General features: G+C 36.9%; 1 protein-coding gene across 4 annotated transcripts in view; it reads left to right on the forward strand.

The window, feature by feature from the left end:
* Positions 1–13,660, forward strand: part of LOC123647677 (ATP-binding cassette sub-family A member 13-like) — a 399,770-nt gene that overhangs the window by 115,595 nt on the left and 270,515 nt on the right. For all 4 annotated transcript variants that reach the window (XM_045565332.1, XM_045565334.1, XM_045565333.1 and 1 more), the window contains exon 25: positions 7,547–7,661. In XM_045565332.1, the coding sequence (XP_045421288.1) occupies positions 7,547–7,661 (115 nt within the window). The remainder of the gene's footprint in view (positions 1–7,546; positions 7,662–13,660) is intronic.

Raw genomic sequence — 13,660 nt, forward strand, 5'->3', positions numbered from 1 at the left:
TCTTCAATATTTCAAAAAATAGCCTTTGATTTTGGCATGCACCAACTTATTCTTCCTCTCTAAATAATTTCCCTTTTTCTTCAATTTACTTTTTACATCCTTTCTACATTTCAGAGACCATGACATTTCCAGTCTGTCTTGTTGCTTAATTTTTATTTTTGTCTCACTTTTACTGGAAAATGTATTCATTGTTTACCCTTAGCCTTTTTACTATAGTTTACCAGTCGTCATTTGGTGGGCTAAAGCTTGTATTCTAGTAATTTCCTTAAGAAGATCCCATAAAATAATATAATCTGAATTCTTACATACTTAAAACTCATTGTGGCATTTGTATTTGAAAGACATCTTGGCTGGATATGAAATCCTTGGTTCACTCTTTCCTCACATATCTTATAAAAATAACTCTATTATATTTGGCTTTGAAAGTTGTTCTGGAGAAATCTGAGGCCCGCTTGATATTTCCCCTCTTTTGAATGACCTGGTAATTTTGACAAGCTGCCAGTAACTTGAAAATTCAATAAATATTATTAGAGTACATTTCATTGTTGACCATTCTACGATAATTTTCCATGACTCGTCTTGTGTAGACTTATATTTTCTTAATGGAAACTCTTTGTTTTTATTTTTATTTTTATTTTTTTACTTCAGGATATTATGGGGGTACAAACATTTTGGTTACAAGTAATGACTTTGCCTCACCCAAGCCAGGGCTAACTTTACTAATTTATAAACACTTAGTTTTTCTTTTTCAGGAAGTCTAATTGTATGAATTTCTTTTCCCTGCATGTCCAATCAATAAAATGTTCTTGAATCTTTAAAACTCTATCTTTATTTCTGTTTCTTTTAGTTGCATTTCTCATATTTATTTTCTTTGTCCCTTACTGTGTGTTGTACAATATCAGTTTGCCCTTGTTTTTCTTCCAGTTTTATCATTCGTCTGATGGTTATTTTTGTTCATCTATTTCATCTTGCTATCTTAACTCAGTTCTAACAATTTTGCTGAACAGTGTTTCTTTAATAATGGGCTTGCCTTATTAAGCATTTTTAAATTGATGACAAAAAATATGTCCACTATTTTCATCTGTTCCATGTCACCATCTTTTTGGCACATGTTCTTGATTTGTTAGTAATCATGCAACTCTCAACCTTCTTTTATTTCTTGCACAAATGTTGTGCTAAATTTTTGTTGTGATTGTTACTCACCTGGAATGAATTGGGCGTTCCTGAGCAGGTATCTGCAAGAAGGTCCTGTTGGTAGTAAGGACCAGGTGACATTAATGGCCGCACAGTGCAAAGGCTCTGTTTTCTATTGCCACAAAGATAGGGTGCTTCCTGTAAATATGTGGATTCCACACATAGCCCTCCCTCCTCTGTTTCTCTGGAAGTAGAGTCTAGGGGCAGAAGTGGCTTCTCCCACTACCCAATTAAAAACTTTTTTTCTTTTTCTATTGATATATAAGAGTTATACATATTTATGGGGTAGTTGAGATAATGTGACACATGTATACAATGTGTAATGATCAAATCAGGGTAACTGGAATATCCATCACTTCAAACTATGAGCATTTCTTTGTGTTAGGAACATTGCAAAGCTTTTCTTTTAGCTATTTTGAAATATATAGCAAATTATTGCTAACTATAGTTGCACTACTGTGCTATTAATATCAACCACTAGAACTTGTTCCTTCTGAATAAAACTATGCTTGTATGCAATAATCAACCTCTCTTTATCTCCTCTTCTCCTGTCTCCTTCCCAGCCTCTAGTACCCATCATTCTGCTCTCTACCTCCATGAGATCCACTTTTTTACCTCCCACATATGAGTGAGAACATGTGATATTTGTCTTTCTATTCCTGGATTATTCCTCCAGTTCCTTTCATGTTGCTACAAAGGACAGGATTTTATTCTTTATTAAGGCCAAATGGTATTCCATTGTGTATATATACCACATTTCTTTGTCCATTCATCCACTGGTGGACACTCAGATTGGTTCCATATCTTGGCTGTTATGACTAAGGCTGCAGTAAGCTCGTGGTGAAGACATCTCTTTGATACACTGATTTCCTTTCTTTTAGATATAGACCCTATGGTAGGATTGTTAGATTATCATGGTAGTTCTATTTTTTAGTTATTTGAGGAAAGTCCGTACTGTTTTCCATAGTGGCTGTACTAATTTACATTTCTACCTACAGAGTATGAGTTTTCCCTTTTCTTTGCATCTCCACCAGCATCTGTTATTTTCTGCCTTTCTGATAATAGCAATTTTAACTGGGTGATATATCTTGTGGTTTTGATTTGAATTTCTCTGATGATTAGAGATGTTGAACATTTTTTTATATACCTGTTGGCCATGTATGTCTTTTTTTTTTTTTTTGAGAAATGTGTATTCAGGATTTTTGCCCATGTTTTAATCAGATTATTTGGTTCTTTTTTTTTTTACTTTTTACTATTGAGTTGTTTGAGTTCCTTATATGTTCTTGTTATTAATTTCCTGATGAATGGATAGTTTGCAGATATTTTCTTCCATTCTGTAGGTTGGCACTTCACTTTGTTGATTGTTTCTTTTGCTATGCAGAAGGCTTTGAGCTTGATGTAATCTCATTTGTCTATTTTTGCTTTTGTTGCCTGTGCTTTTAAGATCTTACCCAAAAAGTCTTTGCCTAGACCAGTGTCCTGAAGTGTTCCTCACATGTTTTCTTCTATTAGTTTCATTGCTTCAGGTCTTTAATCCATTTTCAGTTGATTATTGTATGTGGTGAAAGACAGGGGTCTAGTTTCATTGTTCTACATATAACTTTCCCAGCACCGTTTATTGAAGAGATAGTCCTTTCGCCAATGTATGTTTGTGACTCCTATGTTGAAAATGAGTTGGCTGTAAATATGTGAGTTTATATCTCAGTTCTCTATTCTGTTCCACTGGTATATGTGTCTGTTTTTATGCTAATGCCATGCTATTTTGTTTACTATGCTTTTGTAGTCTATTTTGAAGTTAGATAGCGTGACGCCTCCAGCTTTATTCTTTTTGCTCAGGATTTCTTTGGCTATTCTGGGTCCTTGTGGTTGCATACAAATTTTTAGATTGTTTTTTCTATTTCTGTGAAGTGTGTCATTAGTATTTTGATAGGGATTGCCTTGAATCTATAGATAACTTTAGGTAGTATGGACATTTTAACAATATTAATTGTTAAAATTGTTAATTAAGCGTGAGATATCTTTCCATTTTTTGTGTCTTCTTCAATTTCTTTCATCAGTGTTTCATAGTTTTCTTTGTAGAGACATTTCACTTCTTTGATTAAATTTATTGTTGGTATTTCTTTGTAGCTATTGTAAATGGATTGCTTTCTTGGACTCTTTTTCAGATTGTTTTTTGTTGATATATAGAAGTGCTACTGATTTTTCTATGTTGATTTTGTATTATGCAACTTTACTGAATTTGTTTGTCATATCTAGTAGTTTTTTGGTGAAGTCTTCAGATTTTTCTAAATGTAAAATCATGTCACCTGCAAGCAAGGATTATTTGACTTTTTTAAAATCAAAGAAAAGAATCTTCTTTTCTAATTCAAATACTCTTTATTTCTTTCTCTTGACATATTGCTCTGGCTAGGAATTCCAGTATTATGTTAAATAAAGGTGATAAAAGTAGGTATCCTTGTCTTGTTCCAGATCTTAAAAGAAAGGCTTTCAATTTTTCCTTGTTCAGCTATGGGTTTGTCATATATGACCTTTTTTGCTTTGAGGTATGTTTCTCCTATACCCCATTTGTTGAGAATTTTCATCATGAAAGAATGTTGAATTTTATCAAATAGATGCTTTTTTAGCATCTATTGAAATGATCATATGGTTTTTGTTCTTGATTTTGTTAATATGATGTATCATGTTTATTAGTTTGCATACGTTGAAGTATACTTGCATCTCTGGGATGAATTTCACCTGATCATGGTGAATAATCTTTTTAATGTATTGTTGAATTTGGTTTGTTAGTATTTTGTTGAAGATTTTTGCATTTATTTTCATCAGGGATGTTGGTCTGTAGTTTTGTTGTTTTTGTTGTATCCTTGTCTGGTTTTGGTATCAGACTATTGCTGGCCTTATAGAATGGGTTTGGAAGTAGGTTCTTCTCTTCAATTTTTTGAAATAATTAGAATTGATATTATTCTTTAAATATTTTGTAGAATTCAGCAGTGAAGCCATCAAGTCTTGGGCTATTCTTTGATGGGTGACTTCTTATTAAAGCAAAAATAAATGAAATTGAGACTAAAAATAATAAAAAAGTCAACAAAACAAAAAGTTGGTTTTTGACAAAATGAACACAATTGGCAAACTTTTAGCTAGACTAATAAAACAAGAGAGAAGACTCAAACAAATAAAATCACAAGCAAAAAAGGACACATTGTAACTGATGGCACAGAAATACAAAGCATCATTAGAGACTATGATGAACAACTAGGTTTCAACAAATTGAAAAACATCAAAGAAATGGATAAATTCTTGGATGCATACAACTTACCAAGATTGAACCATGAAGAAATATTACAGAAAGCCTGAGCAGGCCAATAACATGTAAGGGGATTGAAGCAGTAACACACTATCCAATTTAACATGCAGCTTGACACCCACTTGACACATGCTGTTGTACATATTTTGCCCCTCAGAGTGTGCCACGTGCCTTTAAGAAGTTTAGTTTTGATGGTGTATTCTGAGATCTGTGGAGGGTGGGGTTTATTACTGACATCTCTCCTTTTTACATTTTTGTGTGACTCCCACATGAACTTGATTTTTTTTTTTTAGCAGCCTTTTCAAATACTTGGGTGTCTCTTTCAAATATTTATCAAAATCAGAAAGTATATATTTTTTTCTTCTCATGTTGATTTTGAACTACTTTCCAGGAGCAGATAAAAAGACTGAGTTACATAGCCTTGTCTTGTAATCGCTCATCTTCAATTTCTTATTCTATTTGATTTCCACCAAATGACCTCAGTAAGACATGTTTGTGCAAAGTGTCTGAATATTCTTTTGGATCTAAGAGAGTTGCTCCAAGAATACCGGAGCTGGGTTGATCCAATTCCAAGCCTCTCATGACTCTCTCCTTTGTAAAGGTAAAAGCTTTCTTCAAGGGATCCACAGGACACACATGTATCACAGAATTTTGACCCAACATGACTTATGAGGCGATAGCTTAGAGTAGAAACTTAGATAATATTTGTGTATGATACTTACTGGCTCTTTTGTAAGATTCAGTTACTGCAAGAATAAAGTTCAATAGCCATCAATTCCACTGACATTAAGTATAAAAGGGGAAGTTCACGAACAAATAGACAAGCTTTCAACCCCCTAAATAAACTCAGCATTAATTTCTTTTAACTTTACAGTGATGTATGCTTCATCTCTGTGGTAAATTGTGTCACTCTGGGAGAACAGATGGCATTTGCTGGATATATAAGTTGCTAGAGTTTATGGCACTACCTATTCATAGATTTCTACCTGCTCTGAGAACTACAAAGAAATAAAGTGATTAAAAAAAAAATCAGAAAGCCACAAAACTGAAAATTTAAAACACTCTGCCCTCTGCAAACAGTCACTGTAAAATATACAAGTTAACCATATTTAATGTTAAAATGTGATTCATGAAGTTGACAGCTCATAACAGTTTTCTTAAGCAGAAAAGTGCATGAAAAGAAAGAGATTAATTTTCTTTTCTTTTTTAGACTTTCATGTACTCATTGACAAATATTTGACTTCTACTGTGAGGCAGGCCTTTGCCAGGGAGAGGCGGCACAGTGGGGAGGCATTGTCTACATGCATTCAGTGGTCTTTAAATATATACATACCTGATTATGCCACCTCTTTGTATCCCTTTCCACCTTTAAAAATCTTTTCAATGTATCTTCTTGTCCATTGACTAAAATCAGAACTCACCCTGACATGCAAAACCTTTGCATATTCTGGCCCCAGCTAATGCTCTGACTCCATTTTCTGCTAACCCACAAAGGCCCTGTCCACTCCTGAACTGTGCCCAGCATGCTTCCACCTCTGGCCCTTGCACTTGCTGCTCTTTTGCCTGGGGAAGTCTTCCTTTAGATACCTGTGTGACTCATTTCCTTACTTCATCTGCTCTCTGCTCAGTTATTTCTTCCACAGTCAGGCCAGCTAATTGTCCTGTCTGAAATAGCATCCCTTTTCACTGTTGCTCAAGATGGTTGTTTTTCCTCACAGCACTTATCACTTCTTGACATTATATGTCTCTGTCTTAGTACTTTTTGTGTTGCTATAACAGAATATCCAAGACTGGGTAATTTAAAAAGAAAAGAAATTTATCTGGCCCGTGATTCTAGTGGCTAGAAAGTCCAAGATCTGGCAGCATATCTAGTCGGCTTCTGGGAGGGCCTTGTGCTGCTTCAACTCGTGGTGGAAAATGGAATGGGAAGTAGGTGTGCACAAAGAGACCAAACCCAAGAGCACACTGGTGTTATAACAACCAGATCTCACAAGAACTAACCCGGTGCCTTGAGAACTAACCCATCCTCAAGAGAACTACATTAATCCATTCATGAGGCTCGAGCCCCCAGGACCCAACCACTTCTTAAAGGCCCCACTACCTCCCAATACTGGTACACAGGCAATTAAAATTCACCATGAGTTTCAGCAGGGACATAGCAATCTCTGTTTATTGGTTTGTTTATGCCTTGCCCCCACTAGAATGGACAATTCTTTAATGGCAAGACCTTTTTCTGTTTGACTAATTCATGTATTACAAGCCCAATAACATGCTTGCACATTTGGTTGGTGAATAAAATAAATACATGGATTTAATGCTCAGAGAGTATGAAGTGAGAAGACAGAGGGTCCATGTTAGGGTGAAAATGCTCATATTTCAAGGCAGGTAAAGGAGTAGTTGCCAAGCAGTGGGTGTAAAGTCAGGAGTTGTTCTGGAAGCTAAGAGAAAAGAAAGGAGGGATTGCCAGTGTCACCAAACATGGCTGAGAAGTCAAGAAAGAAAGCGACTGAAAAATTCCCATTGTATTTAGAGGCATGACTGTCATTGGTGCCCTAGATAAGAGTAATTTCAAGTGTGTATTATAAATGGAGCCCAGATAGAGTGGGTTAAAATGTGAGGGTTGGGGAAATAGGAGAGGAGCAATTGATATCAATGATCGAAGACGCATAATGACCCCGATTAAGTGGGGGAGATTATAGTCATGGACTAATGACCTGTTTCTTTCCTCTGACCTGCTTTGCCTATGGCAGATGTCAGAGAGGATTGGGGTTGGGGTATGGCTACCTGAGGTATCTTGAACCAGTTGTGTCTACTTCATGGGTTCCTTTGTGAGTTTGTACACCAACAAAATCAACACACCAATCACAACTGTCCTGCCTAAGTCACAGGCCTGTAGAAATAGCCAAAGGAGATGCTGCTCCTAAAAGTGCTTTCTAACTCATAAGAAAAATGTAAAAAAGCACATGCAAGTGCAGGACTTACTATGTGCATGGCTATTGGTAGATTTCATTTTTCTTCCCCTTGAATGCTGACTAAATTATGCCCTTACAGATTCCTGAACAATGTTGGTTTCTTTTTTCCACTGATAATGATGCTGACTTGGATGGTGTCTGTGGCCAGCATGGTCCGAAAACTGGTTTATGAGCGGGAGATCCAGATAGAAGAGGTAAATAGACTTATACCTTACTTGGCAGACAAGGAAGGGCAGGCGGGGGTCTTTGAAAACGGATCTTGTTCCATAACTGACCTGGTCTCCTCTGTTGTGCCCTCCCTCTCCTCTGCTGGGGTTTCTGTGTACAGTCCAGTGGAGTCCCTGTCCCAGGAAGGCAATTTTATGTTAAAGTCTGAAGTACTGCTAGAGTTTAACAGATATTTTCTATTGATATGAAATAGAATTAAAGAATAATAACATGAGATTGCAAGAACAAAGCCAATGTTGCTCATGCAGCAATTTTCAAAAACCTAACGCAGACTTTCCTTCTTAATTTATGGTAAGAATTCTTTATGTAGAGGGAGGGGGCCAAGATGGTGGACTGGAAGCAGCCTACACATGCCACTGTCACAGAGAGGACTGAAGGTGGTGAATGGATATCCACCTTCAGATCAGTCATCTAAGAGAGAGCATTGTGAATCTAAAGAGAGGAGACAGGAGGCACCGAAAATGAAGGAGCAGGAAGAGAGGTGACCTGCTCTGTGGTTTAGAGGTATACAGGGAAAATAAGCACACATGTGGGGAAGGCACAGAGGGGAGAATCCTGGGGCTCCACACTTCCCCCACAATCATTCCTATCCAAGCTGCAGGAAAGACCCTCCACTTCAGAAAGCTGACACAGGGAACTATCTGGAGACTGTGCAGCATTGCTCTGGAGAGATGCCACAGTGGTGACCCACTGGCTCACAAACTCTGGGCATTGAGGCTGGTGCCATTTTAAAATCTTAGACCCAGAGCACTGCCTCTACCCAGGGGTCAGATCCATTGTTGCTACCTCCCCATTGCCCCTGCTAGTCTGATGGAAGGAGGGAGGGTGTGGGGAAGCCAGGCACTCTCATGAGTCTTGCGGGCAGGAGCTACATGCCCTCTGCCACTGGGGTCCTGGACAATCACTGAACCCTGTCAATGTGGGCAGGGATATGCTCAAGCGGGAGCCCAGCCAACAAATGCTACCACCTGCAGATCTAACCCGGAGGAGAGCTCTCGAGCCAGTGCAAGCTGACAATCAGCACTACCTGCAGGCATGGGCAAGGCTGTGCTTAAGTCAGCAGTTTGCCAACAAATGCTGCTGACTGCAGATCTGAGTGGGGCAGTCTTCAAGTTGGCATAGGCCATCAGTCCACCCCCACTGGAGGGCACAAATGGGTTTATGCTCAAGTCACATAAGGCAACAAATGCCACCACACATGGATCTGAGTGGGGCAGCTCCCAAGCTAGTGTGGGCAATCGTTGCCAGCTGTGGGCATGGGTGAGGTGCCCTCAAGCTGGCACAGGCTGACAAATGTTGTTGCCCGCAGATCTGAGTGGAGTAGCTCTCAAGCTGGCCCAGGCTGACAATCGCCACTGCTGACAGAACTAGGTGGGGCATTCATTCACTCTGCGATCCCCATGAGGACCTCCAGTGACAACCACAGGGGAAGGGTGAGGCAGGAGAGAAACTGTTAAATGCTGACAGTTCTTCTGCCCATCTCATGCTGGATCAGCCCTCCAGAGTAGGACACAGGTGAACCATCCAGGGACCTTGCCTTCTTTGCACTAAGTAGGAGAGTTCTCAGCAGAGGAGAACAGGTACACTGTAAGCTTATCTGTTTAGAGCTGAGAGAAGAGGTTTCAGGTGAGAAGGAACCAGAATAAGAACCCTGGCAACATGAAAAAAACAGCTGTTTTGACAGCCCCAAATTATCACAAAAGGTCTTCAGCAATGGACCCTAATCTTAAAAAAAAAAAAAAAAACTGTCAAAATGTAAGAGATGGAATTCAGAATGTGAACGGCAAGTAAAATGAATGGGATTGAAGAGAAAGTTGAAAACCAACACAAAGAAGCCAAAAAATTATTTTAGGACATGAATAAAAAAAATGAAAAACTCACTAATGAGATAGACAACATAAAAAAAGATAGAACATAAAGAAATGAAAGAGTCATTTAGGGAATTTTGAAATATAGCAGAAAGCTTCAACAATAGGCTAGATCAAGCAGAAGAAATTTCAGAGCTTAAAGGCAAGGTTTTGTAACTAACCCAGTCAGTCAAACAATATTGTAGAATAAACAATAAAGAAGAATGAACAATCACTCAGAGAAGTATGGGACTATGCAAAGTGGGCCAATATAAGAATTACTGTATCTCTGAGGGAGAAGAAGAAAAAGCAAAAAGCATGGAAAACATATTTGAGGAAATTATTGATGAAAATTTCCTTGGTATCATTGGAGATCCAGATATCCAGATATAAGATGGTTGTCAAACACCAGGAAGATTTATAGCAAATAGTTCACCTCCAAGACACGTAGTCATCAACCTAGCCAAAGTCACAATGAAGGAGAAAATTCTACAACCTGCAAGATGAAAGTCACAACTAACCTACAAAGGAAAACTCATCAGCTAATGGCAGACTTCTCAGTGGAGACAATTACAAGCCAGAAAGGATTAGGGACCCATTTTTAGTCTTCTTAAACAGAACAATTGCCACCTAAGAATTTTAAGAAACTAAGCTTCTTAAATGATGGAGAAATAAAGTACTTTCCAGATAAGCAAACACTAAGGGAATTTGTTACTACTAGATCTGTCCTACAGGAAATACTCAGAACTGTATTATACTTGGAGCAGCACAATAGATACTCACTAGTGTAAAAACACCCAAAAGTTAAAGCTCACAGTTCTAATAAAACAATAGCACAAAAGGGAAAACAAAACCACAAGGTATTATCCAACATGATAAACAGAACCGTAACCCACATATCAATACTAATACTGAATGTGAAAAGTCTGAATGCTCCACTTAAATGACATAGACTAGCTGAATGGATGAATAAACATACCCCAATTATACGCTGCCTCAAGAAATACATTTAACCACAAGGGCTCATGCAGACTCAAGGCAAAAGGAGGGGAAAAATATTCCACGAAAATGGAAACCAAAAGTGAGCAGGTGTAGTAATTCTTATATGAGATAACATAGACTTTAAAGTAACAATGGTAAAGAAAAAAAAAGATAAGGATAGTCATTATGTAATGGTAAAGGGATCTATTCAAGAAACATACAATCATAAATATAGATGCACCTAACTCAGGAGGTCCCAGATTCATAAAGCAAACTCCACTAGATCTAAGCAAAGAAATAAACAGTTGCATCATAATTACTGGGGACATCAACACCCCACTGACAGAACTGGACAGATATCAAAGCAGAAAATCAATAAAAAAACTACTGGACTTAAATGGGACTCTAAAACAAATGGACCTAACAGTTATTTACATAACATTCTACCTAAAAACTATGGAATATACATTCTTCTCATTAGCATATGGGACATTTTCCAAGATTGATCATATCTTAGGCCACAAAACAAGTCTCAGCAAATTTGAGAAAATCAAAATAATACCATGTACCTTCTTAGACCACAGTGGAATAAAACTAGAAATCAATTCCAAAAGAAACACTCAAATCTACACAAAGTCACAGAAATAAGGCAAACTGCTGCTGAATGATCCTTGGGTCAATGATGACATTAAAATAAAAATGAAAATATTCCTTGAATGAAACACAAATGAGATACAAGCTTTGAAAATCTATGGGATATGGCAAAGGCAGTCCTAAGAGGAAAGTTCATAGCCTTAAATGCCTACATCAATAAGACAGAAAGATCACAAATTAAAACTTAATGACACATCTCAAGGAATCTGTAAAAGAAGAGCAAACCAAACCCAAAGCCAGGAGAAGAAAATAAATAACAAAGCTTAGAACAGAACTAAATAAAATGGAAACCAAAAAAAAAAAAAGGATCAACAACAACAAAAAAAGTTAGCTCATTGAAACGATAAACAAAATCAGTAGGCCACTAGCCAGATTAAACACAAATAAAATAGAAAGAACTCAAATAACCTCAATTAGAAATGGAAAAGGAGAAATTACAACTGATACTACAGAAATACAAAATATCACCTGTGAATACTGTGAAAACCTTTACAGATAACAAACTAGAATATGTAAAGCAAATAGATAAATTCCTGGAAATATACAACCTTCCAGGATTCAATCAGAAAGAACTAGAAATCCTGAACACACTAATAATAAGCACCAAGACTGAAGCATTAATAAAAAAATCTCCCAACAAAAAAAGGCCCTGGACCAGAAAGATTGACAGCCAACTTCTACCAGACCTACAAAGAAGAACTCATAAATATCCTATAGAAATTACTTCATAACATTGAGAAGAAGGGAATATTCCCTAACTCATTCTATGAAGCCAGTATCACCTTGATACCAAAAGTGGGAAAGGAAATAACAAAAAAAGAAAACTACAGACCTATATTCCTTATTAACATAGATGCAAAAATCCTCAACAAAATACTAACAAACTGAATTCAACAACCTATTCAAAAGATAATTCACCATGATCGGGTGGGTTTCATCCTAGAGGTGAAAGGATGGTTTAACATATGCAAGTGAGTAAATGTGATTCACTACATAAACAGAAGCAAAAACAAAGACCATATAATTATCTCAATAGATGCAGAAAAGGTATTCAATATAATCCAGCACCCTTTCATGATAAAAATCCTCAACAAACTAGGCACAGAAGGAACATATCTCAAAATTATAAAAGCCATATATGACAAACCCACAGCCAACATCACACTGAGTGTGGAAAAGTTGAAAGTATTCCCCCTAAGAACTGGAACAAGACAAGGGTGCGCACTGTCACCACTGCTATTCAGCGTAGTACTGGAAGTCCTAGTCAGAGTAATCAGTCAAGAGAAAGAAATAAAGAGTATCCGTATTGGGAAAGAGGAGGTGAAACTGTCTCTGTTTGCTGACCATATTATCTTGAATTTAGAAAACCACAAAGACTCCATCAAGAGTCTCCTGGAATTGATAAATAAAGTCAGCAATGTCTCAGGTTACGAAATCACTGTACAAAAATCAGTAGCATTTCTGTGTACTAATAATATTATAGTTAAGGTGAGCATCAAATCAAGACTCAATACAATTTACAATAGCTGCAAAGAAAATAAAATACCTGGGCATATATTTAACCAAGGAGGTGAAAGGAGACTTAAATGTAAGGAATGAAACCATAAAAATTCTAGAAGAAAATGTAGAAAAATCTCTTCTAGATACCGGCTTAGGAAAAGAATTTATGATGAAGGCCCCAAAGGCAAATGCAACAACAACAACAACAAAAATAAATGGGACTTGATTAAATTAAAAAGCTTCTGCACAGCAAAAGAAATAATCAACAGAATTAATAAACAACCTATAGAATGGGAGAAAATATTCACAATCTATACATCTGATAAAAGGGCTAATATCCAGAATCTGCCCAAACCTCAAGCAAAGCAGCATGAAAAAAAAAAAAAAAAAAACGCCATTAAAAAGTATGCAAAAGATGTGAACAGAAATTTTTCAAAAGAATATAGGCAAATGGCTTAAAATGATATGAAAAAATGGTTAATATCACTAATCATTAGGGAAATGCAAATTATTAATAATACCAAAATGAGATATCACCTTATTCCTGTCAGAATAGTCATTATTAAAAAGTCAGAAAACAATAGATGTTGGCATGGATGCAGAGAGAAAGCAATGCTTATGCACTGTTGGTGGGACTGCAAGTTAGTACAACCTCTATGGGAAACAGTATGGAGATTCCTCACAGAAAAAAATGCAGACTTACCATTCTATCCAGCAATCCCACTACAAAGAAAAAGAAATCATTTTATCAAAAAGACACCTGCACTCCAATGTTTATTGCAGCACAATTCACAATTGCAAATATGTGGAATACACTTAAGTGCTCATCAATTCATGAGTGGATAAAGAAAATGTGGTATATGTATACCATGGAGTACTACTCAGCCATAGAAAGCAATGAAATAATGTCTTTCACAGCAACTTGGATGGAACTGGAGACCATTATCCTAAGTGAAGTATCTCAGGAATGGACAAACACCACA

The sequence above is a fragment of the Lemur catta genome, chromosome 11, assembly GCF_020740605.2.
Source record: "Lemur catta isolate mLemCat1 chromosome 11, mLemCat1.pri, whole genome shotgun sequence".
Lineage (NCBI taxonomy): Eukaryota > Metazoa > Chordata > Mammalia > Primates > Lemuridae > Lemur > Lemur catta.